At 66.4% G+C, this 27,435-nt stretch overlaps 7 protein-coding genes across 15 annotated transcripts in view; 4 read left to right on the forward strand and 3 right to left on the reverse strand.

Annotated features, from left to right (window-relative positions):
• Positions 1-951: 951 nt before the first annotated feature.
• On the reverse strand, positions 952-9,381 carry HGS (hepatocyte growth factor-regulated tyrosine kinase substrate). 5 transcript variants are annotated; one of them, XM_040989771.1, is made up of 22 exons: positions 9,292-9,381; positions 8,588-8,672; positions 8,417-8,492; positions 8,123-8,215; positions 7,260-7,383; positions 6,734-6,786; positions 6,439-6,507; positions 6,129-6,253; positions 5,196-5,274; positions 5,017-5,115; positions 4,835-4,930; positions 4,248-4,286; positions 4,031-4,174; positions 3,880-3,939; positions 3,353-3,560; positions 3,097-3,269; positions 2,740-2,880; positions 2,478-2,652; positions 1,780-1,913; positions 1,590-1,706; positions 1,405-1,491; positions 952-1,241 (listed from the first exon to the last, which is right to left on the reverse strand). In XM_040989771.1, exons 1-22 carry the CDS (start codon positions 9,326-9,328, stop codon positions 1,131-1,133), a joined length of 2,325 nt encoding a protein of 774 aa, XP_040845705.1. In that variant the 5' UTR covers positions 9,329-9,381; the 3' UTR covers positions 952-1,130. The 5 variants fall into 5 exon arrangements, with proteins under 5 accessions (XP_040845705.1, XP_040845704.1, XP_040845706.1 ...); XM_040989770.1 differs by having other exon boundaries at positions 3,353-3,563; XM_040989772.1 differs by having other exon boundaries at positions 3,353-3,578.
• Positions 9,382-9,562: 181 nt separating this feature from the next.
• Positions 9,563-11,217, forward strand: ARL16 (ADP ribosylation factor like GTPase 16). Of its 2 annotated transcripts, none has more exons than XM_040989776.1 (5): positions 9,563-9,668; positions 9,891-9,949; positions 10,028-10,141; positions 10,256-10,341; positions 10,447-11,217. In XM_040989776.1, exons 1-5 carry the CDS (start codon positions 9,608-9,610, stop codon positions 10,616-10,618), a joined length of 492 nt encoding a protein of 163 aa, XP_040845710.1. In that variant the 5' UTR covers positions 9,563-9,607; the 3' UTR covers positions 10,619-11,217. The 2 variants fall into 2 exon arrangements, with proteins under 2 accessions (XP_040845710.1, XP_040845709.1); XM_040989775.1 differs by having other exon boundaries at positions 9,567-9,668; positions 10,226-10,341; positions 10,447-11,102.
• On the reverse strand, positions 11,108-15,626 carry CCDC137 (coiled-coil domain containing 137). Of its 2 annotated transcripts, XM_040989774.1 has the most exons (6): positions 15,511-15,626; positions 15,300-15,433; positions 13,997-14,216; positions 12,479-12,561; positions 12,313-12,392; positions 11,108-12,216 (listed from the first exon to the last, which is right to left on the reverse strand). In XM_040989774.1, exons 1-6 carry the CDS (start codon positions 15,609-15,611, stop codon positions 12,058-12,060), a joined length of 777 nt encoding a protein of 258 aa, XP_040845708.1. In that variant the 5' UTR covers positions 15,612-15,626; the 3' UTR covers positions 11,108-12,057. The 2 variants fall into 2 exon arrangements, with proteins under 2 accessions (XP_040845708.1, XP_040845707.1); XM_040989773.1 differs by having other exon boundaries at positions 11,108-12,392.
• Positions 15,627-16,083: 457 nt separating this feature from the next.
• Positions 16,084-17,060, forward strand: OXLD1 (oxidoreductase like domain containing 1). The gene is made up of 2 exons (XM_040989370.1): positions 16,084-16,092; positions 16,311-17,060. Exons 1-2 carry the CDS (start codon positions 16,084-16,086, stop codon positions 16,680-16,682), a joined length of 381 nt encoding a protein of 126 aa, XP_040845304.1. The 3' UTR covers positions 16,683-17,060.
• A 2,033-nt stretch (positions 17,061-19,093) lies between these two features.
• Positions 19,094-19,958, forward strand: PDE6G (phosphodiesterase 6G). The gene is made up of 3 exons (XM_040989777.1): positions 19,094-19,239; positions 19,656-19,696; positions 19,862-19,958. The coding sequence occupies exons 1-3, from the start codon at positions 19,094-19,096 to the stop codon at positions 19,936-19,938; spliced, it is 264 nt and encodes an 87-aa protein (XP_040845711.1). The 3' UTR covers positions 19,939-19,958.
• Positions 19,959-20,912: 954 nt separating this feature from the next.
• Positions 20,913-25,830, reverse strand: TSPAN10 (tetraspanin 10). The gene is made up of 3 exons (XM_040989371.1): positions 25,447-25,830; positions 22,944-23,560; positions 20,913-21,276 (listed from the first exon to the last, which is right to left on the reverse strand). The coding sequence occupies exons 1-3, from the start codon at positions 25,828-25,830 to the stop codon at positions 20,913-20,915; spliced, it is 1,365 nt and encodes a 454-aa protein (XP_040845305.1).
• NPLOC4 (NPL4 homolog, ubiquitin recognition factor) overlaps positions 25,673-27,435 on the forward strand; it is a 32,603-nt gene continuing 30,840 nt past the window's right edge. For 2 of the 3 annotated variants that reach the window (XM_040989780.1, XM_040989781.1), the window contains exon 1: positions 25,797-25,843. In XM_040989780.1, the coding sequence (XP_040845714.1) occupies positions 25,829-25,843 (15 nt within the window). In that variant the 5' untranslated portion in view covers positions 25,797-25,828. Of the gene's footprint in view, positions 25,844-27,435 lie in introns of all 3 variants that reach the window. The other variant, XM_040989779.1, reaches the window with a different exon arrangement.

Genomic DNA, 27,435 nt, shown 5'->3' on the forward strand with positions numbered 1-27,435 from the left:
GAGCGGGGGCGACGCTCTAGCCGAGGAGCCGAGAGCATGCGAGCGGGGCGACGCTCTAGCCGAGGAGCCGAGAGCATGCGATGGGGGCGACGCTCTAGCACGCACCTTCTCTAGTCTCCCAGACTCCCGGAAGGCCGCTCGTGGCGCAGGCGCAGAGGGAGGCCGGCGCTCCGTGCGCATCCGTCGGGGCGGTGCAGCGGCCTAGCCTTCCGTCCCCATCCATGTCTGCAGGGCGGGCTCGGCGCGGCCCCGTCGTGTCTGCGGGCGGAGTCCGCACCCAGGCCGCCCGCGCAGTCCCGAGCTCAGCCGGCGGCGGGGCCGGTCAGGGGGTCGCTGCGGGAGACAGCGGGCGCGTCGGCAGCGTTAGTGCGTTAGAGTCTCACGGAGCCGCTGCCGCACGCATTACCGCAGCTATCTCAGCCCCGCAGTGTCTCTCAGTCCCAGTGTCTCTCAGCCCCGCACTGTCTCTCAGCCCCAGTGTCTCAGCCCCGCAGTGTCTCTCAGTCCCAGTGTCTCTCAGCCCCGCACTGTCTCTCAGCCCCAGTGTCTCAGCCCCGCAGTGTCTCTCAGCCCCGCAGTGTCTCTCAGCCCCAGTGTCTCAGCCCCGCAGTGTCTCTCAGTCCCGCAGTCTCTCAGCCCCGCAGTGTCTCTCAGTCCCGCAGTCTCAGAGCCCCAGTGTCTCTCAGCCCCGCACTGTCTCTCAGCCCCGCAGTGTCTCAATCCCGCAGTGTCTCAGCCCGTGTCTCTCAGCCCAGCAGTCTCTCAGCCCCGCAGTGTCTCTCAGCCCCAGTGTCTCAGCCCCGCAGTCTCAAGCCCCGCAGTGTCTCTCAGCCCAGCAGTCGCTCAGCCCCGCAGTCTCAGCCCCGCAGTGTCTGAGTCCCGCAGCATCTCACGCCCCCAGTGACACACGGCTTGTCTGGAACATGTTTAGTTTATTTCCGCACTGGAGGGAGACAGCAGGAGGAGAGGCCGGGGGAGAGCGGGGCTGCGCTGCCGCCCTGGGCGCCCGCACGCCCGACAGGGGTGCCCGTCCGTGAGGCCCAGCCCTGGGAAGGGGTCGGACACTGAAGTGGGGCGCGGGGCGCGGGGCTGGGGGCGCGGGGCGGCGGGCGCAGCGTAGTGTTACTCGGTCAGTCGAAGGAGATGAGCTGGGCTTCGCCGGCCTGCACGGGCGGGCCCTGTGCGGGAGGCTGCGGGGCCACGGGGGGCTGCTGCTGCGGGGGGCCGCCGGCGGGCGCCAGCTGTGGGCGGGGGACGGATGCGGCACTGCCCTCCCAGCTGCCCCCGCCTCCCCGCAGCCCGCCGGGCATCAGCGTCGACGACCCCTGTGCCCACGGGTGGGGTGCCCTCCGCCTCCCTCCGCCCCAGGAGCCCGCGGGGGGCAGCGGCCTGCGGGCGACTCACCTGCTGGTACGGGGGCTGCTGGCCAGCCAGGTAGGGCTGCTGGGGCGCCAGGGACGCGTCCTGGCCCGGGAGCGTGCTCATGAGGTTCTGGGGAGTAAGCCGAGGCCCCTCAGGCGGCGTGGCCGGGCGCACGCCACCGCCGCCCACGGGGGCCCGAGGGTCACGGCGGCATCGGCCACACTCACCTGCATGCTGTAGGGCTGGTACAGGGACACGGACTGGCTCCCCATGTAACCCATGGTGCCCGGCTGCGCGGCTGGCTGCGAGATGGGCAGGCTCTGGGGGGCCTGGGGCGCCACGTTCTGCGGAGGGAGGCGGGGTGAGGGGCGCAGGGCTGGCAGGGCAGAGTGCGGCTGTGCCCTCCCTCCCTGGTACCTGGTAGCCTGGGGCGGCCGTGGGCTGGTAGGAGGAGTAGGCAGAGCTGGCAGCGGGGCCGGCCTGTGCTTGGGGGGCCGCCTGTGCTCCTGTGGTGCCCGCAGGGTACATGTAGGCACCCACCACGCCCGGATCTGCAAGGCAGGAGCAGCCGGGAGGGCGCAGGCCGTGCCCACGGTGCAGGGGACACCACGCCCTGAACAGCCCAACATGCTGGGCCACCGGTCAGGCTGGCCAGGACGTCCCAGTGTCCCCAAAAAGCACAGTGTACACACCTGAAACTCCTGCCTCCCGCCTTGCGGCCCGCCCCTCCCCCCCGCGGCCGGCTCCCTGGACAGAGGTGCAGCCCAAGGTCGCTGAGGGGCTGGCCCGGGCGCAGTCCCCAACACACCCATCCTTCCAGATGGTGACGCCAACATGGATGTTCCTGAGCGGGGAGTGGGAGGACCCAGGCTGTGTGGCTGCCCACCCACAGCGCCGCAGGGTCGGCTCGGTGAGCCCCATGGGCCACAGCTCCAGCTGTAAGCGCTGCCATCCGGGAACCCCCACCCCGGAGGGCCAGGCCAGTTTCCCACCCTGGTGATTCAAAAGGGTGTGCGGGGCGGGGGGCGGCAATCTAGAAGATTCCACATGCCCAACTTTCCTAGAAAGCGAGCTAAACCTGAAATCTGGAGCCACACTCCCACCGCACCCCTTACCTGCCGCTGCAGCGGGCATGCTGGGGTAGGCGCCGGCCGCCGGGGCCGGCTGGCTCATGTACACGCTGTGCATGGGGGAGCCCTCCACCGAGCCTGCGGGGCTGAAGGTGGCTGGGAAGCTGGTCGGGCCCGATGCCTGGTACAGCACTCCCCCGGCCGCAGGCATGGCCTGGAGCTGGGGGGGTGGAGGGGCAGCCGTGAGGGCAGGTCCTCTGCCGGGCGGGGCACAGTGCAGGGTGGCAAGGGTGGGGCCAGCACGTGCCTGGGCGTAGGGCAGGGGGAAGGCGGGCATCTGTGCCCGCATCTGCACTGTCTGCTTCTGCTGCTCCAGGCGCATCTGCCGCTCCTTCTCCTGCTCCTGCAGGCGCTGGATGGCCAGCTGCCGCTGCACCTCCAGGTACTCCTGCAGGCCAGGGGTCCATGAGCCCAGCCCGGCCCGGCCCGCCCCAGCCCGTCAGCCCACCCCAGCCCGTGAGCCCGTGAGCCCGTGAGCCCGCCCCAGCCCGTCAGCCCAAGTCAGCCTGGCCCGCCCCAGCCCATCAGCCCAGACTGTCAGCCCACCCCAGCCCGTCAGCCCGGTGCCCGTCAGCCCGGTGCCCGCCAGCCGCCCCGCTCCCACCTGCTTCTTCTGCCTCATGATCTCCAGCTTCTGGGCGAGCTGGATCTGGCGCTGGCGCTCGGCTTCCTCGGCCGCCCGGCGCAGCTTCTCCCGGTGCTCCTCCCGCAGGGCGCTCAGGGCACCCCGGGCGTCCCGGATCTGCGCCAGCTTGTCCTGCAGCCCCTCGTAGTACACTGCGGGGGCGGGGTGGCGGCAGGTGAGCCTCCCCCAGCCGGCGCTGCCTGCCCGTCCACCCCGCGGGGACCCCGGGACCCACGCCGCCGCTCGTCCAGCTGGTTGAGCAGCTCCAGCAGCTGGGGGTGCGTGCTGCTGATGGACTGGAAGAGCGAGAGCACGGCCGAGTCGTTGGTGATGCTGCGGCCCCGCATGTGGTTGCTCTTCATGCGGTTGACGAAGGTGGTGACGGCGTTCTGCAGCGCCTTCAGCAGCTGCTCGTGGCTCTCCTCCGACTCCCCGTTCTGGTACTGCTGCGGGCACGGGGGCTCCTGAGTGCCCGCCTCCCCCGGGGGCACAGGGGACCTCACACGCGCTCTGCTGTGCTGCAGGCCAAAACCCGCGGCCGGGCTGTCGATGCCCAGCAGGGCCTGACTGGCACAGGGCTGCCACGGGCGCAGAGCCCAGAAGGCCGGCGGGGCTGTGACTTCCTGGTGCCAGAATATCCCGCGCGTGGGCAGCTGCAGCCCACAGCCCGGCGCCTGCAGCCCAGCGCCAAGGGCACGGAGCCCCTCACAGACACCCGTGCCGCAGGCCCGGTGCTCCTGGCACGGAGGACCTGCTGCTTACCTCACTGAAGGGGCCACCGGAGGAGGCCACAGGCTGAGGCTCCGTCTCCAGAAGGCACGTCTGCAAGAAACCAGAGCATGCGCTTCACTGAGCGGGCCCCGCTGGGGCACCAGGAGCCGGGCGTGGGCCAGCAGCACCAGGCACGCCTCACCTCGGCCGTGCTGGCCAGGGCCCCGGGCCCCTCCCCAGGCTGGGTGGCCGGCTCTGCCAGCGGCACGGGCGCCGAGGGCGTGGGGCTCCGTCGCGCCTCCTCCTGCTTCTTCTCCCAGTAGTTGCGGTTGAGGTATCGGGCAAGCTGCATAGCCAAGAGCAAGGTGAGCCGTGCGGGCCGGGCACCGGCGGGGACAGCCCCCCGGCCAGGCCCTTACCTCGGGGTCCATGTCCTCCGCCACTGGAGCCGAGGAGTTCTGGGAGACAGAGGCAGGCTGCGGTCACACGGAGGCGGCCCCACTGCCACCGAGGCCAAGGGGACCCGTGGCCCGGCCCCTTCATCCCTCGCGCCTGGTGTCACAGGGGGCCCCCGTGGCCTGGCCCCTCCATTCCTCATGCCTGGTGTCACAGGGGTTCCCTGCGGCCTGGCCCCTCCATTCCTCACGCCTGGTGTCACAGGGGGCCCCCGTGGCCCCTCCATTCCTCATGCCTGGTGTCACAGGGGGCCCCTGTGGCCTGGCCCCTCCATCCCTCATGCCTGGTGTCACAGGGGGCCCCCGTGGCCCGGCCCTTCCATCCCCTGTGCCTGGGGTCACAGGTGACCCGGCTCTGATGCTAGCAAGCGTGTGTGTGGTGTCATCACGGTCCCAGTGCCACTGGCACACTGACAGGACCCTTGACCCAGCCGGGCAGCCCTGCACCCTACCACTGGTCTATAAGGTAAGGTGGCCAGTCCCTGCACCCCACCCAGAGCATGGGCCTGGGACGAGAAGGGAAAAACGGGGCGTGGCAGGGGTTGGCTCACCACGGGGGATGAATACAGGCTGCCTGCGGGTGGCGCTGATGAGGCCACGGGCGTGGGCTCCGCCTTGGGGTAAGGAGAGTAGCTGGATTTCTGTCTCTGTACAGGGCGGGAGGGAAAGGTCACGGGGGAGGCCGGCACACGTCCGCGGGGACCCCCACAGCAGTTCCGGGGCCCCAGCTCACCAGCCTCTCCTTCTCCTCGGCCTCTGACTGCGACAGGGCCAGCGCCAGCTGCAGCTCCTCCTCCTCCTGCAGGGCTGTCTCATCCCGCTTTGGGGGCAGCTGAGGGTGGAAGGGCCAGTGAGGGGCCAGGGCAGAGGTGCCCGGCGAACAACGGGCCACGGAGCGGGGAGTGTGGCTACCTGGGACTGTTGTGACAGGGGGCTGGTCAGGTACTCCGGGGGCAGCTCGGAGGTGGTGGTCGCCTTTCCTTCGGCTTTCCTGGAGGACAGCAGGCACGGTGAGCGGCTGTGCTCCCCTCGGGGTCTGCCCGGTCCCCACGCGGCGACCGTCCTGCCCCCCGAGCGCTGTGCTCCGAGCCATCCCACAGCCAGCAGAGCCTGGGCCTCAGGACGGGCCGCAGCGGCGAGGCTGGGGCTCCCAGACACTGGGCCACGTGACCACAGCCACGGCGCAAAGTGCTGGAAAGGCAGCTCCACCTGGAGGAACCGTCCTGACGCAGGGCTGCCTGGCACAGCAGCACAGGTAGCCCTGACTCGCTACCACGTCCAGCCTCCTGCCACTGCACGCCTGCCCCAGGAGGCAGCGGGTGACGGTCCCCAGCACCCACAGGACAGTCCTGGTCAAGTTCACACCCGAGCCAGCCTTGGCCGCAGTGGGCAGCTGGGGTATGAAGCAGAAGTGTGTCAGCTCGAAGGCGACACAGAGCTGAAGGCCGGGCACGGGCGGCAGTGGGGGGCAGAGCGAGCAGTGGGGGAAGAACGTGGGCAACAGGCAGAGCTTGAGGGGACAAGGGGAGCAGAACACAAGTGGCCTGCACCACCAGGGTGGTGCCCACAGCCCAGGAGCCACATGGCCACGCAGGAACAGGATGCCCGTGTGGTTGGGTTCTTGGGATGGGAGCCCCAGGAGATTCCCGTTCCCAGCACAGCCTGAGCCATGCACAGCCCGAAACTCCCCGCACAGCACCACCGCCAAGGGTGCCGACTTCCTCCCTGACGAGGTGCCACACACTACCCACCACACCCAGCCCCAGCTCCGGGGGAGTGCAGTTCTGGGTCTCCCCGCGCACCCCGAGCCCGCAGGGAGCGGCCGCTCCTGGTGCAGGGACTCACTTGTTGAGCTGCTCGTAGCAGGGCTCGCACACGCGCACTTCCTTCTCGATGCCGAACTTGGGGATGGTGGAGTACTTGGAGGAACACCTCCCGCAGAAGATCTGCCCGCAGGCCCGGCAGTGGTGCTGTGCAACAGACGCTGCGGGCTCAACCCTCCTGGGCAGGGGCAGCACCAGGACCCTGCCCCAGGCAGCGTGACTGGCTGACTGCCAAGGGGCTGCCACCGCTCCCTCTGCACCCCAGGGACCCTCTTCAAGAGCACTAGATGACAGCAGAGGGCTGGTGGCCCGAGACTTGAGCGGGCACTCACCTTGCGGGTCACCACCCCAAACTGCACCCTGCACCGGTGGCACTCCTCGGCGTCCACCCAATCCGGGGCCTGGAGAGCACAGAGCCTCAGCTGCGGAGGCCTCCCTGCCCACCCGACTCCACTCACCCCAGCCAGGGGATATGTCAACACTGGAGCATGTACCCTCCATCCAGGGCTCAAGGGCACCTCACCCATGCCCACGTGTCCCCTCAGCACACACAGGACTCACCCAGGGGTTCCCTCGAGCTGGGCCCCCAGGCTCCCCTGCCAGGCCCTCAGCACCCACAGGACTCACTCTCTCGGCAGCAAACATGGCATCACTCTCCTTGAACTCCGGGAAGACGTGCCCTGCAAGGAGGAGGCCAGGGTCGCTGGGGGTCACCCTGTCAGGGGCTTCCTGACCCCAAGCATCTATTTCCTCAAGAACGCCTTGAAGAGGATGCCCTAGCTGGTCTAACCATGCAGGGCCCAGAGGGCCCGGACAGCCTTGGCAGAGGCTCCCCGCAGAGGAGGCTTGAGGCTGCCTGTTGCCCTTGTGGACGCTCCCACCCCTCACTGGGCCCGAGGCCCCCCTTGCACCCGGCCCCAGGCAGCAGCTCACCCCATAGGTGCCCCCCAATGCCTTCTACCATCCTGCCTGCTCATGAGGCCCCACGCAGCTCAGGAGGTGCTTTGTTCAGCCTCCCAGCAGGCCGGCACTGGCAGCTTCTTGGGCTCCTCCCATTCGAGCACCTGGTGTGCAGGCCCCACCTGGCACCCAACACAGGCCACACCCCACTTCGTGACATGGTGGGCGTCCCGAGCCCGTCCTGCCCACTCACCCTCCACCTTCATGATCTGGTAGGTGTCCTGCACCACTTTGTACTTGGGCTCGTTGCGGAAGGCGTGTGCCCAGGCCTGGATCAGCGACAGGATCTTGTTCCGTACGTTCACCTCCACTTGTCGCTGCGAGGGGGCAGAAGTGGGGGGGCCACAGGAAGCTCGGGGAGCCCGAGAGGCCTGTGCATGGCGCGATGGCCAGGGAGACCTGTGGTCCTGAATGGGCCTGGGGACCATGTGGCTCCCAGGCCTGAGGGCGGAGCTGCCCATGGCCGGGCCGGGTGCCTCCCTTGCCAGCTCCAGCCCAGCAGTCAGCAAGGCCTTGCATCCAGTGCTGAGACAGCGGCCAGGTGCAACGCCCAGGACAGCTGGGATGGCTGTGGTCCAGGGTTCAGGACCCGCTCCTCCCCTACAGGCAGCACATGTCCTCGACAGCCAAGTGGGCAGCGGGAGGGCCGGCTGGGTCCAAGTGATGAGCCACAGAGACGGGGCAGCTGAGGCTGGGCTGGGATCCTAGTGCAGGCTGGCGGCCTCCCTGCAGCACTGCCAAGACTGCCTGCCCACCCCTGGGTGTCCCTGCACGCAACCGCCCACTGGCCTGGATGAGCTCTCCAGGAGAAGTACCCCAAACTTGCAAAGCAGCCCTTTGCGTCCCCACACATCTGGGCCCCCAAAAGCAGCCCACTATTCTTAGCTCAGCTTGCAGGAAGCAGTTCCTGGCGACCTGGCAGAGTAGAGGCACATCCCGGACCCCCGGAGCCAAATGTCCCCTGCGCACTGTGCACCCCAGCCACTGTGTGCCCCTGGCTGTGGCCTGGCCCACCGTGCGCCCCTGGCTGTGCCCGCCCGACATGTGCCCCGATACCTTCAGTAGCTCTTTCAGCTCCTCCATGGTCTGCTTGTTTGCCACCTCGTCATGCACGGTCTGCCCACAGTTCTTCACCACAGACTCCATGACCTGCAGGGCAGGGTGGGGGATGGACAGCCACGGTCAGTGCAGGCTGTCCTCCAGAGGGCCTCCTGAGGGGCCTACGGAAACCCTGCGCCTCAGCTGAGGGGGAGCGCACCCCACAAGCTCTCCTGGCCCTCTCTTCTCAGTCAGCCACGGAAAGGGGACCCACTACCCCGTCCCTGGCGAGGCAACACGGAGTATGCTCACCTCCAGTGCATACAGTGCCACGTGAGGGTTCTTGTCATTCACTTTCTTCTTGATGGAATTCACGGCATACTTCGCTCTGTGGGAAGCAGCCATCCGGAGAGGGTTGGAAAGGGGGGTGACGGCCCCCAGTCCCACCTGGGGAGACCCCTCCACCTGCCGCCCCACACTCACTGGGTGTCCCCCTGGCGGATCAGGTCACAGATCTGCAGAATGGACTCCCAGTCCGTCTCCAGCAGGAGCTGGCTGGTCGCCTTGTCTGGGGGGACACACAGGGATGCACCTCACTGGGTGCAGGGAGTGGGAACAAGGCCCCCCTGCCCCGGAGTTTCCAGCACCCAACTGCTTTGTGCTGCATGGGAACCAGGGCAGACCAAAGCGGAAGCCGTCCCAGGTGAAGGGATCCTGCCACCCATCTGGGTGCCGGGGACAACACCCTCCCCAGACAGCACCCCGCCACCCCAGTAATCCCCCCAAGCACCCTCCCCGGACAGCACCAGCCACCCCAGCAATCCCCCCAGGCACCCACCCGCATCAGCACCCCGCCACCCCAGGCACCCACCCGGATCAGCACCCCGCCACCCCAGCAATCCCCCCAGGCACCCACCCGCATCAGCACCCCGCCACCCCAGGCACCCACCCGGATCAGCACCAGCCACCCTAGTAATGCCCCCAAGCACCCTCCCCGGACAGCACCAGCCACCCCAGGCACCCACCCGGATCAGCACCAGCCATCCCCGACACCCACCCGGATCAGTACCAGCCACCCCAGCAATGCCCCCAAACACCCTTCCCGGACAGCACCCTCCCACCCGCCCACCTCGCAGGGGCCACCGTTGGGACCCCGGCCTGACATCGGGGGCGGCGCGGGGCATTACCGAGAAGACGCTCGAAGGTGCCGCCGCCGCGCCCCATGGCGACCCCAGCCCGGACCGACGCCGCCGCGGACGCCCCTGCGCTCCCAGCTGGCGCGCCCCTCGACTTCCGCTTCCGCCTCCACTCCCCTCCGACGCGCGCACGCGCACGGTGCCTCCCCGGCCAGGATGGCGGACAGGCGGAACTTGCGCGGGTCTATGCCCTGCGTAAGCCAATGAGCGCTCTGGAGCAGACGCCCATCCAATGAAAACAGGTGGGAGGCGGGCCCTGCAGCGGGGCGCCGAGCTACGGGTTCCGGGTGGGCTCCGGGGGTCCGGGATGTGTCTGCTGCTGGGGGCTCCGGGCGTCGGGAAGACGCTGCTGGTGAAGCGGCTGCAGCATATCCTTGGTGGGGGGCGGGGACCGGAGAGACAGGGAGGGGACGGGAAGGGACGGAGTAGGGACGGGAGGGACTGGGGACATGGGGACTGGAGGGACGGGGTGGGGACTGGAGGGCCTTGGGGACTTGGGGACATGGGGACGGGGTGGGGACTGGAGGGTCTTGGGGACTGGACGGCCTTGGGGACTTGCTCCTGGCCTTTGTGCCTTGACCGCTGCGCACAGCTGAGCTCGCGGGACGGCACGGGTGACGTGGGTGAGCCGCCGCCGACGCAGCCCACGGTGGGTGCCCAGCCCCGGCCTGCCCTGACCCCTGGGTGCGGGCATGGGGCCTCGTGTGCAGTGTGGCTCTCCTCGCAGGTGGGCACGGACCTCACGGACATCATGGTCCAGAGACGCATCACCATCCGCGAGCTGGGGGGCTGCATGGGCCCCATCTGGCCCAGCTACTACGGAGACTGCCGTGCCCTGCTGGTGGGTGCGGACACCCTGGGCTCCCGCCCGGGGCGTGCTTCTCTCCCCCCGGGGTGTCGCTCATGGCCCTGTCCTCCTCCTCAGTTCGTCATGGATGCCTCGAACCCCTCCCAGGTCTCTGCGTCCTGTGTGCAGCTCCTGGGGCTTCTTTCTGCACACCAGCTGGCAGGAGCCTCGGTCTTGATCCTCTTCAACAAAATGTAGGGACCTGGGCGCGTGGGGTGGGATGCTCTTTGCCAGCGCCCCACGGGCGCCGCGGCATGGGGGGTGTGGCCGGTCCTCCTGGGGCGCTACTGTGTCCACAGAGACCTGCCGTGTCACATGGGCCTGGAGGAGATCAAGTCGCTCATCCGGCTTCCGGACATCGTGGCCTGTGCCAAGCAGGACGTGGCCACGGCAGCGGTCAGTGCCCGGGAAGGCACGGGCCTGATGCAGGTGCTGCGCTGGCTGCAGGACACCCACAGAGCTGGCAGCTGAGCCTCATGGGAACAGAGGGGCGTGGCGTGGCCCTAGGTGGTGGGTAAGCCTAGGCACCTGGGGCAGTCCTGTCCTGCCATGGAGCCCATAGGGCTGCCCACCCAGCACCTGTGACACCTGGGCTGTGGGCCCCTGCCTGCATCCCCCCACGAGCACAGGACCCCCTGGCCTGCCTTAGGAAGCTGAGTATAAACAAAGCTTCCAGAAAAAGCCAGCTTCGGCTCATTTGTTCCTTAAGGGTCTGCATCCCCGAGGTGTCCACAGGATGAGCAGGTCCCCATGGTGGGCAAAGGACAAGAGTCCCCTGTAGCCTGTGGTGTCCGCCTCCCCCGCGCCTGTGGCCTGCAGAGCCTCCTCCCTCGTGTCCTGTCATGTCATGGTGGAGCCAGAGTGAGCGGATTATACCCAGACACCCCTGTTGTCACAGACACTTGCGCTGTCGGAGCCCTCGTGGATGGTGGCACACCTGTGGGTCTCGGGTGCCCGTGTGCCGGCCTGGTGGTGCGTGTCCACAGCCTGCAGTCCCCGCCCCAGGGTCAGCTCGGGCTCTGGCAGCACCGCCCTGGCAGGGGCAGGGATGTCACGCTTCTGCCGGCCCCGGCTCCGCTGTGATCATCTGGGGGGAACCAGTGGAGGGAAGAACAGCACCTTCAAGCCAGCAGTTCGGCCCCATTCAGATTCCCACTGTCCACCTGGCTTTGGGGGACCCAGGCCTCCACTTTCCAGGTGAGGTAACAGGTCCTGCCTCACCTCAGACACCAGGCCCCACCTTCTCCAACATGCAGCCTGGTAAAGTCCTCATTGTGACCAGTACAGACAAAACAACAGCAGAGGTGTGACCTTTAATGTGAGCATAGGATGCACCGAGACCCCAGGCACGGTCCTTGAGCCATGTGCCAGCGGTGGCAACAGAGGTGATCTGGCTGGGTTCCACAGCTCGCTCTGCAGAGGGGGCCTCGCGCCCACATCCTGTCCGTGAGCACGCTGCAGCACGGAGACGGTCCCCAAAACACGGCTGTGTGCTGTTCAGACACAGGCGGACGCGGCTGTGCCCAGTTCTGGGCGGTGCCTGTCCTCAGGACGGGGCTGCTGCGGGATGGCCATGCAATCTGGGCTTCCAGGCAATGGCTCTGCTGCCAGCCTTGGGCAGCACAGGGCATTTGCCCTGCTCTTGGGGCTAGGAAGACCCTGGGCCTCACTGTGGCCGTCCTGCTTGGCGAGGCTGGTCAAGGGCTCACAGCCGCCTGCCCCAGGGTGCTGGACTGTCTCCCTCAGGACCAAGCCCCCGAGAAGTGCCCTGGCCCTGCAGGGGTCTCCGTGCCGTACTCGGGTCCCAAGGGCTGTCATTGGGACAGTGTAATGGGGAAAGGACCCCCACATGGTGACAGGTGGGCAGGGTTCACAGCCTCGTGTCCCAGGACACGCTGGACAACGCATGCCTACTGGGGCCACCGCCGCTGCTGCTTCAGCAGCCTGTAGGCCTGCACAGCCCGCGCTCTCTCCTCCCCAATGATGCGCTGCCGGGCCAGTGAGGAATGTGGCGGTGGGCATGGGGCCGGGCTCAGGAGCGTCCTCAGCACCAGCGACTTCTTGCCAGGCTGAGGAAATAGGAAGGCCAAGGTGAGCTGAGCAGGGAGCAAGGATGGCAGAGCCCAGGGAAGGTGTTGCCAGGTAGACGACCCCGCTCCACTTACCTGCTCTCTGCTGCCGCTTCTCCTGGGCTTGGCAGTCAGCTCGGGGGGCTGTAGGACCACCTCACCAAACTGCACCGTGTCTGCAGGCAGTGGAGACAGGCCTGCTGCCATGGCTGGCCCCCAGCACCTGCCCGCCCGGCCCTACCTGTTCCGAAGAGGCGCTGACCTTGGAGCAGCTCCTGCTCCCGCCGGTCTGCAGCCTCGGCCTCCCTGCGCTGCCGGGCCTTATCCAGGCGTCGCTGCCGGAACCTGGGGAGGCGGGAAGAGGTGTCTGCAGGTCCCCCACATGGGCCCTGGCCAGGGGACCACGCTCCAGCAGCAGCTGGCCTCCCGTGGAGCAGCAAGGAGCTGCCAGGGGCCACAGCTGCGGGTCCCACTACACTGGTGACCACGTGGGCACTGGGCATGACGAGCTTGTACATAAATGAGACTGCATACAGGAATCCCGGTCCTCCCAGCTTCCGGTCAGGAAGGGCTGTGTGCTTCACGCCCGCCAGCCGGAGCCAGAGTGACAGGGAGCCCTGCAGTGCCCGGCACCCTGGACCAGGTCGGGCTCCACCCTCAGCTCCCGCTAAGGACAGGCACGGGCGCCTAGGGCCAGCCACTGTTGGTGCCTCTCGGGCAACAGCAGAGTGGGCAGGGGCAGGTTAACCCGCAAGACCACAGCACTCAGCTGCCTCTTGGCCTTTTCTCTATTTTAGGGGCCAGAACCCATGGCACCAGTACCTCATACAGGTACCTCAAGTCTCCCGGCTGTGCCACTTCCCATCCAGTTCCCTGCCTGGGTAAATGGCAGAGGATGGCTCAAAGCTTTGGGCCTCTGCACCCGCGTGGGAGACCTGGAGGAAGCTCCTGGCTCCCGACTGGCTCAGCTCCAGCCGTTGCGGTCACTTGAGGAATGAATCAGTGGACAGAAGATCTTCCTTTGTCCTTCTCTATGTATATCCGTCCTTCCAACAAAAATAAATAAATCTTTAAAAAAAAAATGTGGAGCAGCCGGGACATGAATCAGTCACCCATATGGGAAGCTGGTGTAGCAGGCAGCTTTACCTGCAATGCCACAATATCGGGCCCCTCTTTTTTAATTTTGGGAAAAGCATCAGCCCGGTGGTCCGACCAGCTGCGGTGCCCCAGTCTCAGGGCAGGTGCTGTGCAGCCGAGGGCTGGCGGCTCCCTGGAATGCCCTGGCTGAGGCGCCAGGAAAGCGGTGGCAGGTGGTCTGAGCGCTTGGTCGCTGCCACGCCTGACTTAGGCACGAGGGCTCTGCCTCTCCCTCACCCTGCAAACACACAGACACAACCCCAAGGGAAAGAGCTGCTCACTTGTGAGAACGGGGAAGGGCAGGCATCTCTGGTGGCCACACCACACCAGGACCCAGCTGGACCCCTGCTTGTGACCAGGACGGGCACAGATAGTACAGTTCAAAGCCTGGGGTCTCTGGACCAGGAAGAGGGACGCTGGCAGCCACTGCACGTCCACACACACGGGCAGTGCCTTCTCCTCGCCCCATGTCCTCACAGGCACAGATCAGCCCAGGCAGCCCGGGAGCCTCACCCATGTCGGGGGGGACCGGCCCGAACCCGCTGGCTTTCCGGGGAGAGGCAGCAGGTGTCCCGGGCTGCCCCGCGCCGAATGCTGCCAGGGGGGAGGACGGCGCAGGATCACGGCCCTGCCGGCCACTCACGCCTTCTTCCTCTCCGACTTCTTCCTGGGAGCCGCCTGCACCTCCGGCTGCCGCGTGGCCTGGTTCTTGGTCAGGAACAGCACGTGCTGGGCCTCCTGCTCCATGCGCTGCACGTAGGCCCCATCCGACTCCCGCTTCCTCTGCTTGAACTTGGGGACGGGGATGTCCGGCTCCTCTCCCTTGGCTTCCTTCTCCAGCGTCTTCCTGAAGGCCGCTTGGGCTGAGGATGGAGGGCGCCTGAGCAGATGTGGGGCGCAGCCCACTGCTGCCAGCTGTCGCCAGCCGGCAACCCCAAGGCATGGGAGGCACCCCACCACAGACGGGCTCAGTGAGGGACCAGACGCCTCCACGCTGCTCCCCAGCCGCCACCCCACGCCCCCTCAGCCGTCACCCCACGCCCCCTCAGCCGTCACCCCACGTCCCCTCAGCCGTCACCCCACGTCCCCTCAGCCGCCACCCCACGTCCCCTCAGCCGCCACCCCACATCCCCTCAGCCGCCACCCCACGCCCCCTCAGCCGTCACCCCACGTCCCCTCACTCCTCACCCCACGCCCCCTCAGCTGTCACCCCACGTCCCCTCAGCTGTCACCCCATGTCCCCTCAGCCGTCACCCCACGTCCCCTCACTCCTCACCCCACGTCCCCTCACTCCTCACCCCACGTCCCCTCAGCCGTCACCCCATGTCCCCTCAGCCGTCACCCCATGTCCCCTCAGCCGTCACCCCATGTCCCCTCAGCCGTCACCCCACGTCCCCTCACTCCTCACCCCACGTCCCCTCAGCTGTCACCCCACGTCCCCTCAGCTGTCACCCCACGTCCCCTCAGCCGTCACCCCACGTCCCCTCAGCCGCCACCCCACGTCCCCTCAGCCGTCACCCCACGTCCCCTCAGCCGCCACCCCACGTCCCCTCAGCCGTCACCCCACGTCCCCTCAGCCATCACCCCACGTCCCCTCACTCCTCACCCCGCGTCCCCTCAGCCGTCACCCCACGTCCCCTCACTCCTCACCCCACGTCCCTTTTCTTAACGCTCTGCCCTTTCCCTTTGTTCATCCCCACGTCGCTGTCCACAAAGCAGGACTGCTGTAAACCCGGATCCGTTCTTGGGAGAACATGGGTGCATACACGCAGAACACACTCGCGCGTGGGCCAGGCCGCCCCTCACTCTGGCACGGGGCAGTGTCCCCCAAAGCCGCCGGGCGCCAGGCTGCCGTGACACCCCGGGAGGCCCGGCCTCTTCCCAGCCCACGGCAACTACAGCCAACAAGGACGCGCTAACGGCCGCGCTGCCCGGTCTCTGCCCACCCTCTCTTCTTCTCTTCTTGTTACTCAGCGGGTTCCTCATCTCCTGGCGGCTCCTCATGATCTCCCGGAGGCGGAAGGGGATCTCCTGCTCGTCCCGGCTCTGGGGCCGGCTGTCCACCTTCTTCTTCTCGGCGCTGGCGAGGAGAACACGGGGTGAGGCCCTCGCGCCCGGGGGACGCGGGAGCCCACGCTGTGGGAAGGAGGCGCCCACCTGCGCTTCCCTGGCCGCGGGGCCGCGCTCGGCTTCCCCGGCGGCCGCTTGGAACCCCGACATGCCGCCTTTCCCGCCGCCGCGCGTCCGGCTCCCGCCATCCCCGGACCGGGCAATTCCCGAGCGAAGCCACTTCCGCCCCGCTGTTTGGTTCCGCCCCTTCCGCTTCCTGCGCTTCGCCCAACGCTCATTGGAGTGCCGTGGCTCCATGGCGGGCGTCGATTGGCCGAGGCGGCTGCCGCTCAGGAGCCAGTCACCGACCACCCGCGGGCAATGCCGGTGGTGAGCGTGGCGGCCGCCCGCACGGCAAGTACCCGGTGTCTGCTGCGGGGCGGCGGGGCGGCGGGGCGGCGGGCTCTGTGCAGCACACCGGCCCGCAGCTCAAGGAGCCCTGCTCGTCCGGCGGTGCCTCCGGAACGCGCCTGGCCGCGACCCGCGAGGGCGGGTTAGTGGGCGACGGGTAGGCGTCAGTGCCCGGGGGTAGACGGAGCATAGCAGGCGGCCCTGGAGGCTGGAGGTGCGCGAGTCCGTGGAGGCCTGGGAGACGGGACAGGGGCGCAGCCATCACGCGGGATGGTCTCAGTCAGGAGAGGGACCCTGCATTCTCGCCCTCGGTGCTCACCTGCTGAAGTGCCGCACCCCTGTAGCCAACAGTTCTGTGCTGCACTTGGGGAAGCGGGTTGTTCATGCTCACGCGAGGAAGTGGGTAAGCGGAGCAGAACCCTAGGCCACTTGCCAGGGCCAGGGGGCTAAATGCACCCACAGCCCCCGCCGATAGCCACCCTGTCTACATTCCCTAGGGGGCACGCTGGCTCAGCCGCTGGACCTCCTGCCAGAGGCTTCCTCCGCAGCTTGCCCGCTGGCCAGCCCATGATGGCCACAGGACGCTGGGGACGGACCCTGTGCAGAAAGACGAGCCCGGGAAGCCCAGCGTGGAAGCCCCGGACGCCCTGCCGCCGGACCTGCAGCCCCCCGTGAACTGCTGCATGAGCGGCTGCCCGACCTGCGTGTGGGTGGACTACGCCCAGCGGCTCCTGCAGCACTACGAGGACGGAGGCGCGCGGGCCCTGGCCACCCTGGAGCAACACGTGGCCGACCAGAACCTCAAGGCCTTCCTCAGGCTGGAGATTCAGCTCCGCATGTCCGCGGCTCCCTGCCCCCCAAAAACCTAGGCTTCTGTGGGGATAATGTGCTGCTCTGCCATGCCGCGAGTGCATCGTCTGTGCCACACGGGACCGAGCTGACACTGTCCACACCCGGGGCTCTCAGACTGTGGGGTGACGGGGGGGGGGGGGGGGGGGGGGGGGCTGGTGCCCTGGGAGACCTGCCAGCCGGGACTGGCATTGCTGCACTGCCATCCCACATCAGAGCACCAGCTCTAGTGCCAGCTGCTCCATTAGATGCCTGGAAACGCAGGGAAGGGTGGCTCAGGGGCTCGGGCCCCTGCACCCATGTGGGAAACCCGCTCCTGATTTCAGCCTGGCCCAGCCCTGGCCGTTGTAGCCACTGGGGGAGGGAAGCAGCGTGGAAGAGCTCTCCTCCCGTTCTGTCATGCTGTCTTTCAAATAAACAAATCTTTACAGGACCCAGTCCTGCTATGATCTCCACCAGCGGCCCTGTTGGGGGACTCCACCCTGGCCAGCCACGTGGGAGTGCAGCCCCTCAGCTGGGACAGCTGTGGAGTCGGGGTGGGGGACCCCGCACCCCTCCCCGGCCATCCGCGTGGAGGTGGCAACCCCTCAGCTGGGACAGGAGAGACCAGGAACCTTTCTCAGCAGCTGTTTGCCTTTTTTACTTTTCTTTTTATTTAAAAGGCAAGAGGCAACTTGTACCCACTGGCTCACTGCCTGAAGGCCCACGGCCTCAGGACAGGCCAGGAGCCCCAGGTGGGTCTCCCAGGGGGTGTGGGGACTCACTGAGCCTGAGCCGTGCTGTCACCTGCTGCCTCCTGGGGTGGCACTGGCAGGAAGTGTCCCTGTCATGCACCCTCTCCTGCCACTGATCCGTGGGCTGGGCAGGGCTTTCTTCCCATGGGGCCAGGGGTAGGGCCTGGGACGTTTGTGACAATAGAACTACCATGGGGACACCCCATCTGACCCTGGTCTGCCCTGGTGCATTTCCCATCCTGGTGCCAGTCCAAGTGCCCCCTACGGCCTTCATGTCCAGGTCCCTGCCACCATGCCCAGGAGGCTGCAGGAAGAATCTTGCCACCATGGGAGAGACTCATGGGCTCCTGGCCTGAGGCTGGCACGGCCTCCAGTCCATGGGACATCTGTGTGTGTCTGCCTTTCACATAAATAAAACATCAGTGCCTTGTAAGAGATGGCCTCCCAGGGGTCAGGGACCTGTGGGGAGGGGGACCCAGGGCAGCGGCCAGGGCAGCCTGCTGGGGTGGCTGGTGCTTCAGGAGGGGGAAGCCACCATCCCCCTGGGTGGGTGTCCCTCAGGGCGCTGTCCACACCACAGCCCCTCTGTCTCCCCTTGATCCTCCACGGTGTCCCCTCCCTGGGCGCTCACAATCTCATTAGCAGCATCAGCTACGAAAACCTTAATCCACTTAGCCCGGATAGACCCTGCCGGGGCAGACGCTGCTGGGGCAGGCCCGCAGCCGCCAGCACCCCACTCCCTGGCCCACCCTGACTTGTGGTAAGTACTGCCCCAGCCGCCCAGTCCAGCCAGGGCCCCAACTGTTCCTGGGAGGACCTCCGGCAGATGCCCTCCGTTGGCACCGCTATCTTCGAGGCCGGCTCTGGTCTGTCTGGGAGACTCAGGCCGTGTACCGTGCACAGCAGCCCCGACTCTGGGGGCCATGCGTTGCCATGCAGATAACACAGTTAAGCAGGGAGTGGGTTCTGTGGGGTCATCACAGGGCCCCGCGTCCTCCGGCTTCGAGGCATGGACCACCCTATCCCATGTCCAGCACCCATGGCAAAGCCTGCCTCTCAGGACAGGGCTGCTAACCGTGCTGTCTGCCCAGTGTCAGCCCCAATGCCCACAAGACCTGGGACAGGAAAGGGGAGCCTTGTGGGGTGGGGGTGGGCACAGTCCCTCTGTCTTCACCCATCCCATGCCCGGTCCCGGAGCCCCACAGGCCATAGTGCCAGCCCGGTGCCCAGGAGATTACATATGTCTGATGCTAATAGGTTTAGGGCTGTCCTTGGCCGAGGGCACCAGGGCATCTGGGGAGAGGTGGGGTGGGGCATAACTCCCCAGGGATAGAGGAACACAGCAGTGTACACGGGCAGGCGGGCTGGGGCCTGGGGACACAGCCAGAGCAGGGTGAGCAGAGGCCTCGCAGTGTCAGAAGAGCAGGCTGTGGTGAAGGAAAAAAGGCAGGGGGTGCGGGCTGGGTTCAGATGCAGTGAACACCTGCCTAGGGTTGGGGGATGCAGCCGCCTCCTGGAGGCCATGGGAAGTGGGGTTTGGGTCAGTCGTGGGCCTGGTGCGGGTCTGACGTGCGGGGTGGCAGTGAGGGTGGCGGGAGGGAGCAGGGCCTGACAACTCCCACCCACTCTGCCAGCCTAAGGCGAGCAGCCGCACCCAGTACAGCAGGAGTCGCCGCAGCGCCCCTACCTGCCTCGCCATGAGCCTGGAGCCCCCCAAGGCAGAGATCCGGTCGGCCACCAGGGTGACTGGGGGGCCGGTCACCCCCAGGAAGGGGCCCCCTAAATTTAAGCAGCGGCAAACCAGGCAGTTCAAGAGCAAACCGCCCAAGAAAGGTGTCCAGGGGTAAGCACAGCTGGGGAGCACAGGAGGGGCTTCTCCTTCCTAGCTGAGGCTGCCTAGGGGCTGATGGGGCGGGGACCGGACTGTCACTCCCTCCATGCGCTGGTAGTGGGGCCCCTGGGATAGGTGCCCCCCGCCCCCTCGCAGGCAGGCCCTGTCCCGGACACCAGGGCTTGCCCTCCAGGCAGCTGACTGGGTGCCCCATTACTCACACACACACATACTCGGGCCTGCTGGGTCCTGACCTTCATCTGGCCCTGTCCCTGCTGCCTCTGGACCCATCCCTGCCCCCATCAGGCTCTGTCCCTGTCCCCACTGGCCTCGCCTCGCCCCTGCCCCCACCAGGCCCTGTCCCTGTCCCCACAGGGCCCTGTCCCTGTCCCCACCAGGCCCTGTCCCTGACTGCTCTGTCTTTTCAGGTTTGGAGATGACATCCCTGGGATGGAAGGCCTCGGTACAGGTAGGACAGTCAGGGCCCTGGGATCCCCTGCAGCCTCACCCCACCCCTCGTCCTCAAGCACCTCCACCAGCTCTCATCTCTCCCTGAATCCGGTTCCAGGAGGGTCCCCAGTGTTTCGGAATGGGGGGTTAGGGTGGCCCCTCTGACATGCATCCCCTCCCACAGACATCACGGTCATCTGCCCCTGGGAAGCCTTTAACCACCTGGAGCTGCACGAGCTGGCCCAATACGGAATCATCTAGTGGACACCGCCAGTCCCGCCACCCGCACCAACCCTGTCACCCGCGCCAGCCCCACCACCCGCACCAACCCTGTCACCCACACCAACCCTGTCACCCACACCAACCCTGTCACACGCGCCAGCCCCACCACCCGCACCAACCCTGTCACCCACACCAACCCTGTCACACGTGCCAGCCCCACCCATGTGTCCTGGAGAGGGGCCCCTAGCCCCAATGGCACCAGGATGCAAGGTGGGGCCTCCAGACACCTGTGAACCACTCCTGTCACCTCCCGTGGCCTAGCCAGGGAGATACCAGCCCACCTCGGGTCTGCACGGGGGTAGTCCGGGAGCCTCGTTCCCCACCCAGGACAAGGCAGCCACCTACCCTGGCTGGTCACGTCTCAGAAATAAAATCTGAGTGTCCTGCTCATCCCGGTGTGTGTAGGGAAGGGCTGCCACAGCAGGAGTCCTGGGAGCTGGGCAGTGGGCACTGGGTGTTGGCCAGGCAGGGGGAAGAGCTTTGGTGGGCCCCAGGAGCCTGGCAGGGCAGGCATCCCCATGCATGCCCACTGGGCCCTGTGCTGGCCACCAAGATGGGACTGGTCATGGCTCGCAAATGCCTCTCGCCACCGCAGCGTGGGAGTTGTGATCCCACTTCAGCAGGGGGAAGTCTGAGGTGTCCACTGGGGGCAGACTTGTCCGCCTGCTCTGGGAAGTTCGGGTGGAGTGCGTTCCCTACAGCCCGAGGCCTCACATCAGGCACTGCAGCCGGGCCACACACTCATATCACGTCACTGGCCAGTCAGGTAGCTCTGTGGCCGGCTCCACAAAAAAGAAGAGCAGGAGTCGGACCACCAGAGTCAGAGGAATGTAGACTAGAGGAGCAGGTGGAGCAGCAGGCAGGGGCAGCCCAGGCAGGAGGGGAGAGACCTGGCCCTGGCCCTCACTTGGCTGAGGGGCTGCACGGAGAGGCAGCACTGGCCATGGGCTGGCTCAGGGCAGGGCCAGGGGTTGGGCCCTGGGGGCCGCAGGGGCTGGCTCCACCCTCGCCGCCAGCTTCCCCTTGCGGGTAGTGAGGGCCCAGGCCAGCCGCATGGCCATCAGGAGCTCGGTGCCCTGCACCAGCACCACTGCAATGAGGAAGCTGCCCAGGGCTCGGGCACTGCTCTGCAGCCACTGCCGGAGGGGAGGCCCGCAGCCATGCAGGTACACCACCTTCCGGGCTGCAGCCTCTTCCTGGCGCAATGCCCCGCTGCCACACTGGTTGTTGATAGAGGTACCGCCCTCATGGGGGTCGACACAACAGGAAGCAGGCAGGCTGCAGGCCTGCTCACCCTGGGAGCTGCAGTTGAAGTCCCTGCAAAGCAAAAGGCAGATCTGGGAACATGGCTTAGTGCCTGCTGCTTCCCCCCTGCAAAGCAAAAGGCAGATCTGGGAACATGGCTTAGTGCCTGCTGCTTCCCCCCAGGCTCGCATGTCCAGCACCCTGCCATCTGGCCCCCAGCAGGGCAGGCCTCGGCTCTGCTGGTGAAAGAGGAGACTCCAGGGACTGGGGATAGAGGGGTAGAAGTGAGATTCTGCTCCTTGAGTCACGGAGTTCATTTTGAATGGCAGAACTAAAGTCATATCCTCAGACTGTGGCCAGCCAGCCTACCAAGGGCAGAAAGGAACAAACAGGAGGAGCGAATGGGCCAGCGTGGTGATGCAGGAGTGAACAGGGGCCAGCATGGTTCCTTAGCGGGGCTAGAGGAGTGAACAGGGGCCAGCGTGCTGATGCAGGAGTGAACAGGGGCCAGCGTGGTTCCTTAGCGGAGCTAGAGGAGTGAACAGGGGCCAGCGTGCTGATGCAGGAGTGAACAGGGGCCAGCGTGGTTCCTTAGCGGAGCTAGAGGAGTGAACAGGGGCCAGCGTGGTTCCTTAGTGGGGCTAGAGGAGTGAACAGGGGCCAGCGTGCTGATGCAGGAGTGAACAGGGGCCAGCGTGGTGCCTTAGGCGGGGCTAGAGGAGTGAACAGGGGCCAGCGTGCTGATGCAGGAGTGAACAGGGGCCAGCGTGGTTCCTTAGCAGGTAAAGTTACCACCTATAACACCCGCCGGATGCCATTTCCCATCCAGCTCCCCATTCATGTGCCTGGAAAATATGTTCTGTGTCTCGGCTGAGTGTGTCCTGTCAGTCATGGTCAGTGGCCGTGGATAGACAGGGCAGACCACAGGTTTGTGGTTGTGGACAGCAGGTGGGGCGCACGTCACTGAAGACAGATAACCTTGAGCAGATATCGAATGGTGCCCCGGGTACCCCTGGCAAGGTGTAATCAGACACACCTACCCACACAGCAGAGTTCCTGCAGCAGTGAGAACACATGAGTGAACGTGCAGGCGTGGACCAGAGAGCTCTGTGGGTGTGCACATGTGTGAGCAGAGTGTGTGTGCGTGCAGGCGTGGACCAGAGAGCTCTGTGGGTGTGCACATGTGTGAGCAGAGTGTGTGTGCGTGCAGGCGTGGACCAGAGAGCTCTGTGGGTGTGCACATGTGTGAGCAGAGTGTGTGTGCGTGCAGGCGTGGACCAGAGAGCTCTGTGGGTGTGCACATGTGTGAGCAGAGTGTGCGTGCAGCTGTGGACCAGAGAGCTCTGTGGGTGTGCACATGTGTGAGGGGAGTGTGTGAGCGTGCAGGCGTGGACCAGAGAGCTCTGTGGGTGTGCACATGTGTGAGCAGAGTGTGTGTGCGTGCAGGCGTGGACCAGAGAGCTCTGTGGGTGTGCACATGTGTGAGGGGAGTGTGTGAGCGTGCAGGCGTGGACCAGAGAGCTCTGTGGGTGTGCACATGTGTGAGCAGAGTGTGTGTGCGTGCAGGCGTGGACCGGAGAGCTCTGTGGGTGTGCACATGTGTGAGGGGAGTGTGTGAGCGTGCAGGCGTGGACCAGAGAGCTCTGTGGGTGTGCACATGTGTGAGGCACGTGGGTGCAGCGTGAGTGTGTGTGCAGGATGTGGGCGTGGCCTCACCCTTCCTCCCCCCACGCACTCACCGGTTCTCTTGCCAGTCTTGGTAGGATGCCACCCCACAGCATCGCAGCCCCAGCTGGACTTGGTCAAGCAGGAAGTGCAGGTCTGGTTCATCCTGGTAGTGGGTGATGCCCACCCGCAGGGCAAGCTCCAGGCCGCTCTGCAGAGGACCCCAGAGCGCCAATAGCAGGGCCCCTGCCAGGGCCTCAAGCCCCAGGAAGGCGAAGACACTCCAGAAGAAGCAGCGTAGCAGGCCAGCGTGCTCGCAAAGGGCGCCCAGGCAGCCGGCCAGACTCACAGCACTGACTGCCAGCCCGCTCAGCGCCAGCCCCAGCATGGGATCTGCAGGGAGGGGCCTGCCCAAGTCGCTGCCCAGAGACCCCTTCACGGCCAGGCCCCAGAGCCCCATGGCCAGGGCCAGCAGGGCCAGCAGGGAGAAGAGGAAGTTGGAGAGGAAGAGCAGGTACTTGAGGCAGCTGACCACCACAGGGAGGGGATGCTGGGGCTGGCCTCTGCCCCCAGCAGGGCAGTAGCTGCACCCCGGGGCACCAGCCTTGTCCTCTGGGGAACTGAGACCTGCGTGGCTTGAAGTGGACGTGCTGTCCATGAAGAGGTGTGGCCTTCGGCCTCGTGCAGCATCCTGCGGGTGGGGGAGGGGAGCTGGGCGTCCTCACTGCTGGGAGTGCATGACCCCCGTCCCAGAGGCCGCATGGAGGCAGGCGGCAGGCCCAGCACACTGGAACCTCTGGCCATGGGGCTAGCCACCAGAGCAGTTGCTGCGGGGGGACCTAAGGATGCCTGAGGCACAGCCAGCACGGGAGGGGGGCGGGGGGGGGACAGCTCCAACCCCAGCAAGGCCAGGGGCCCTGGCTCACCTGGGACAGCAGGGGGCTCCTCTCCCCTCCCTCCATCCTCGGCAGGCTCTCAGCAGTGGAAGCTCTTCTGGCCAGGCCTAGCAGCCCTGCACGCAGCGCCTCAGCTCCGTGTGCAGGCTGAGCTACGGCGAGCCCCACCCCAACAGCCAAGCCACAGGCACATCATGTGAGGGTCACATTCTGGGGCTTAGTGGGGCCTCTAGGCACACGTATGCAGTTCTCCCCGGCCTCTGGGTGCTGGCCTTGGCGTGGGCTCTGATGTGGGCCCGGGCTGTTCCAGCTGACCAAAACGCAGGCTCCTTGGGACAGCCGTGAGGCCCCCTGGCAGCCTGAGGACCGCGGCTGTCCTGACTTCCTCAGCCTTTGGAATGGCTGTGTCCTTGTACTCCTCAATGGCCGGGGCTGGGCCCAGCCACAGCCAGGAGCTTCTTCTGGGTCTCAAGGACTCAGTCCTTGCTCCGCTGCTTTTGCACAGCATCATCGGGCAGCTGGATGGCAAGTGGAGCAGCGTTCATACGGAAGGCTGGCACTCCTGGCGGGGACTTAAACCTCCCCTTTCTGCCGCGCTTTCAGAGAGCCAGTCCTTGTGTTAAGATTCGGGGCACGGCAGTAGCAAAAACACATGAGGAAACCTGTCATTTTGAAATGCTCCCCAGCGCAGAGCCCTGACCTGCTCCTTGCAAGCTGGCCCCCAGCCCGGCTCCCTCATCAGTGTCACCACACCTCACGACCCCGTGTTCACCCCATCCGTCGGCGTTTGCGCCAGCGGCTCTCTGTCCAGCCACCTTGCCACCATCACCATACTCCGGGCAACGGGAAGCTGCTCCTGTCTGCTCGCCGGCCCTGGACTTTCCTGCCAAGCATCGTCCTCCATCAGCCAGAAGTGGGCTGTCCGCCTGTTGTCCCTCCACTTCCTCAGGCCCTTAGGGTCCTGTTGCCGTTGCTGCCTGGCCTCCCCTCCCTTTGCTGTCCCAGGACACCCGTCCACAGGTGTCTGGGGCAGCTGACCCCCTGGCAGGGTGGGCTGCTGGCACCTGCCTCCTGCCTGCGCTGTGCCCCCAGCCCTCCCACGGCTAAGGCTCAGGAAGCCCTGGGCTATGGGCTGCAGGGACGGGCAGTCACAGAACTGGACACAGCCTTGTGACCGTGCCTGGTGAGTGGCAGAGGGGTGAGGAGGATAACCTGAAACTGAACCCTGGGGTCAACAACGCAGATTTTATTCCCTTAGGGCTCTGGCAATTCCTACCCCCACCCCGCCTCAGCAGTTCCAGGAGGCCAGGTCAGCCACAGGACCGCCAGCGTCTGCTGTAAGCCATGAATATGACCACGCTCCTTGTGGGCAAGCCTGTGGGGGTTGGTGTCTGGCACAGGGGTTCAGCCAGGGCTTGAGCTCCCGGACCCCAGTCCTGAGTCCCAGGGCCCCCTGCTCTCTCCCGTGGCCTGCACCGCGTGAGAAGCAGGGATGGCTCAGAGATGGCTGTTGCACCTGCTAGGGCCATCTTTGTCACTGCCACTGTCATTCTGCCTTTCAAATAAATACGGTAAAAAAAAAAAGAGGATTTAAGGCAGTGACAGAGGGGTGCTCCTGCGCCAGTGGGACAGGAAAGTTCTTAGAAGAACGGAATTAAAAGGTAATTTGTCATTTACATACGATGATCGTCCCGCACAGCCGAAGCTGCTTGCTCGTCTGCGTGCGCAGCAGGCGGGTGCACGGCGTCTGCGCGCGCCCGCGCAGGGGGCGGGGCTCGGCCCGCGCGCGCCCATGCGGGGGCGGGGCCGGCGTCGCGACCGCGCAGGCGCGCGAGGCCGCCCTGAGGCCGGAACCTGCGTTGCGGGCCGAGCGGCCGGCGGAGCGCGTCGGGCGAGGCACCGGACGTCGGCGTCGGCCGGGCGGGCGGGCGGCGAAGCTGGAGCGGCGGTGGCGGCGGCGGCAGGAGGCCGGGGCCGAGGCCGGGGCTGCGGGGCCGGCGGGGCGGCAGGCGGCGGAGCCGGCGGCGGCCCGGGGCGCGAGCCCGGCGGCAGCGGCGGCCGCCATGGCCGAGAGCATCGTGAGTGCGGCGGCGGCCGGGCGCGGCGGGCCGGGATGAGGCAGCACATTTGCGGCGGCGGGGCCTGGCGGGAGGCGGTGCCGCGCGGCCTCGGTGGCCTGACCGGCCCCGCTCGCCCTCGGCCTGGCCCCCGTCCTGCGCCCGGGGCCGGCGGGGAGGGTCACCCGCCTCGGGAGGGGCTTCGCGCGGCTTGACAAGCGGCTGTTGGCGAAGAGGGGCGCCCGACGTGACGCCCCAAGTCGGAGGGAACTTGGGAAAAGTCCGGCCCTGTGCTTCCCCTCCCCGGGAACCCGGCTTCGTCCGGCGGCCTCTCCTGGACCGGGGTGCCCCGTGAGGGTTAGGGTCCCCGGTGCTCGGGGGGGGGACCCGGCAGGTGGCCGCGGCCCCGGGCCAAGCCGAGTTCCCTTCCAGGTTGAACCCCAGACAGCTGGAACCGGCCCCTTTGCAAAGAACTTCAGGAGTTTGGGGTTTGTTTCTGGCGTGTCCACACTGCCGGTCCTGGTGATCCGGGGACCGGGTCCCTCGAGGGGTCAGGCCGAGCCCGCCTCCTCACCAGGGGGTCAGCTGAGGCCGGGCACCAGCGGGCAGCTTCTGGACAGGTTGTGAGCACCAGGCAGAGCCCTCCCCGGCCCGAGAGGACCCGTGGGGGCAGAGCCTCCCCTGCCCGGTGCAGGTTTCTGGAAAAGGAAGGCTGGGTTAGATGTACATTCTAGATCCATGCGGGAGAGAACATTCCATGGGCTGAAATGCCGTGGGTGTTTCCTGCTACAGCTATTTGTAACTAGTTGGCCGGCAGATACACGGGACGGGTTGATGTGGGCCAGCAGGTGGTCCCAGGAAACAAGGGCGCTGTGAGCTGCCCAGACCACTGCAGCGGTGTCCACTGTCCCAAGCGGACCGCCTGCTCTGCAGGTCAGGGCCTGGCAGCTGCAGCACCCACATTCCCTGTCGGTGGTGCCTGTTTGAGTCCTGACTGCTCCACTTGCATCTGTTGGTTCTCTCTCCAAATGGCCCCTGTGGCCAGAGCTGGGCTGGCCTGCAGCCTGGAGTTAGCTACCCTCTTCCGCCACGCCCACGTGGGTGCAGGGTCCAAGGCCTGGGCCCCAAGCAGGATGGGAAGTGGAGCAGCCGGGACTTGAACAGGTGCCCATATTGGGATGAGCGTGCCCCAGCAGAGGGTTAACTGGCTGTGCCACCTGCTGACTTCTGACTCTGGTGGATGGAGTATATACTGCTTTTTTGGTTTGGTTTTAAAGAAAATTGAAGAGAATCTTTTAGATACTTTAAAAAAAGGTTGAAAATTGAAACTGTTTAAAAAGCAAAAACTTTGAAATGTATTTGAAAAGCAGAGATATATGAGAGAGCTCCTATCTGCCAGTTCCATTCCCAGATGCCAGCGGGGCTAGGGGCTGGAACAGGGGGTCGAGAGCCCCTGGGGTCTCCAGGAGGGGCACAGGGAGCCCTCACCACTTGGTGCCAGGGGCTGCTGGGGTTGGGAGTGGGCCCGTGCCGGGGGCTGCCATCTTTCCCAGTGGATGAACTGTCCCAAAGCAGCTGTGGCTCTCAGGACACCGGGCCACCCAGCCCAGCCC

The sequence above is a fragment of the Ochotona curzoniae genome, unplaced genomic scaffold (assembly GCF_017591425.1).
Source record: "Ochotona curzoniae isolate NIBS_2020 unplaced genomic scaffold, NIBS_Ocur_1.0 contig_523, whole genome shotgun sequence".
NCBI classification, from domain to species: Eukaryota; Metazoa; Chordata; class Mammalia; order Lagomorpha; family Ochotonidae; genus Ochotona; species Ochotona curzoniae.

Excerpts from the sequence above, each read along its gene's own strand:
- HGS (XM_040989768.1), bottom strand. The coding sequence starts at position 9,328 with ATGGGGCGCGGCGGCGGCACCTTCGAGCGTCTTCTCG. Across the intron at positions 6,787-7,259 it reads CCAGATCATGAAGGTGGAGG|GGCACGTCTTCCCGGAGTTC; the intron begins GTGAGTGGGCAG and ends TCCTCCTTGCAG. Across the intron at positions 4,287-4,834 it reads GCCTGTATTCATCCCCCGTG|AACTCCTCGGCTCCAGTGGC; the intron begins GTGAGCCAACCC and ends TCTGTCTCCCAG.
- ARL16 (XM_040989775.1), top strand. The coding sequence starts at position 9,608 with ATGTGTCTGCTGCTGGGGGCTCCGGGCGTCGGGAAGACGCTGCTGGTG. Across the intron at positions 9,669-9,890 it reads GCTGGTGAAGCGGCTGCAGC|AGCTGAGCTCGCGGGACGGC; the intron begins ATATCCTTGGTG and ends ACCGCTGCGCAC. Across the intron at positions 10,342-10,446 it reads TTGATCCTCTTCAACAAAAT|AGACCTGCCGTGTCACATGG; the intron begins GTAGGGACCTGG and ends CTGTGTCCACAG.
- CCDC137 (XM_040989773.1), bottom strand. The coding sequence starts at position 15,611 with ATGGCGGGAGCCGGACGCGCGGCGGCGGGAAAGGCGGCATGTCGGGGT. Across the intron at positions 15,434-15,510 it reads CCGCGGCCAGGGAAGCGCAG|CGCCGAGAAGAAGAAGGTGG; the intron begins GTGGGCGCCTCC and ends TCTCCTCGCCAG. Across the intron at positions 12,393-12,478 it reads GGAGCAGGAGCTGCTCCAAG|ACACGGTGCAGTTTGGTGAG; the intron begins GTCAGCGCCTCT and ends CACTGCCTGCAG.
- PDE6G (XM_040989777.1), top strand. The coding sequence starts at position 19,094 with ATGAGCCTGGAGCCCCCCAAGGCAGAGATCCGGTCGGCCACCAGGGTG. Across the intron at positions 19,240-19,655 it reads CCCAAGAAAGGTGTCCAGGG|GTTTGGAGATGACATCCCTG; the intron begins GTAAGCACAGCT and ends CTGTCTTTTCAG. Across the intron at positions 19,697-19,861 it reads GATGGAAGGCCTCGGTACAG|ACATCACGGTCATCTGCCCC; the intron begins GTAGGACAGTCA and ends CCCCTCCCACAG.
- TSPAN10 (XM_040989371.1), bottom strand. The coding sequence starts at position 25,830 with ATGGCGGCCGCCGCTGCCGCCGGGCTCGCGCCCCGGGCCGCCGCCGGC. Across the intron at positions 23,561-25,446 it reads GGCTGTGCGGGACGATCATC|GATGCTGCACGAGGCCGAAG; the intron begins GTATGTAAATGA and ends CCCCACCCGCAG. Across the intron at positions 21,277-22,943 it reads CAAGACTGGCAAGAGAACCG|GGACTTCAACTGCAGCTCCC; the intron begins GTGAGTGCGTGG and ends TTTGCTTTGCAG.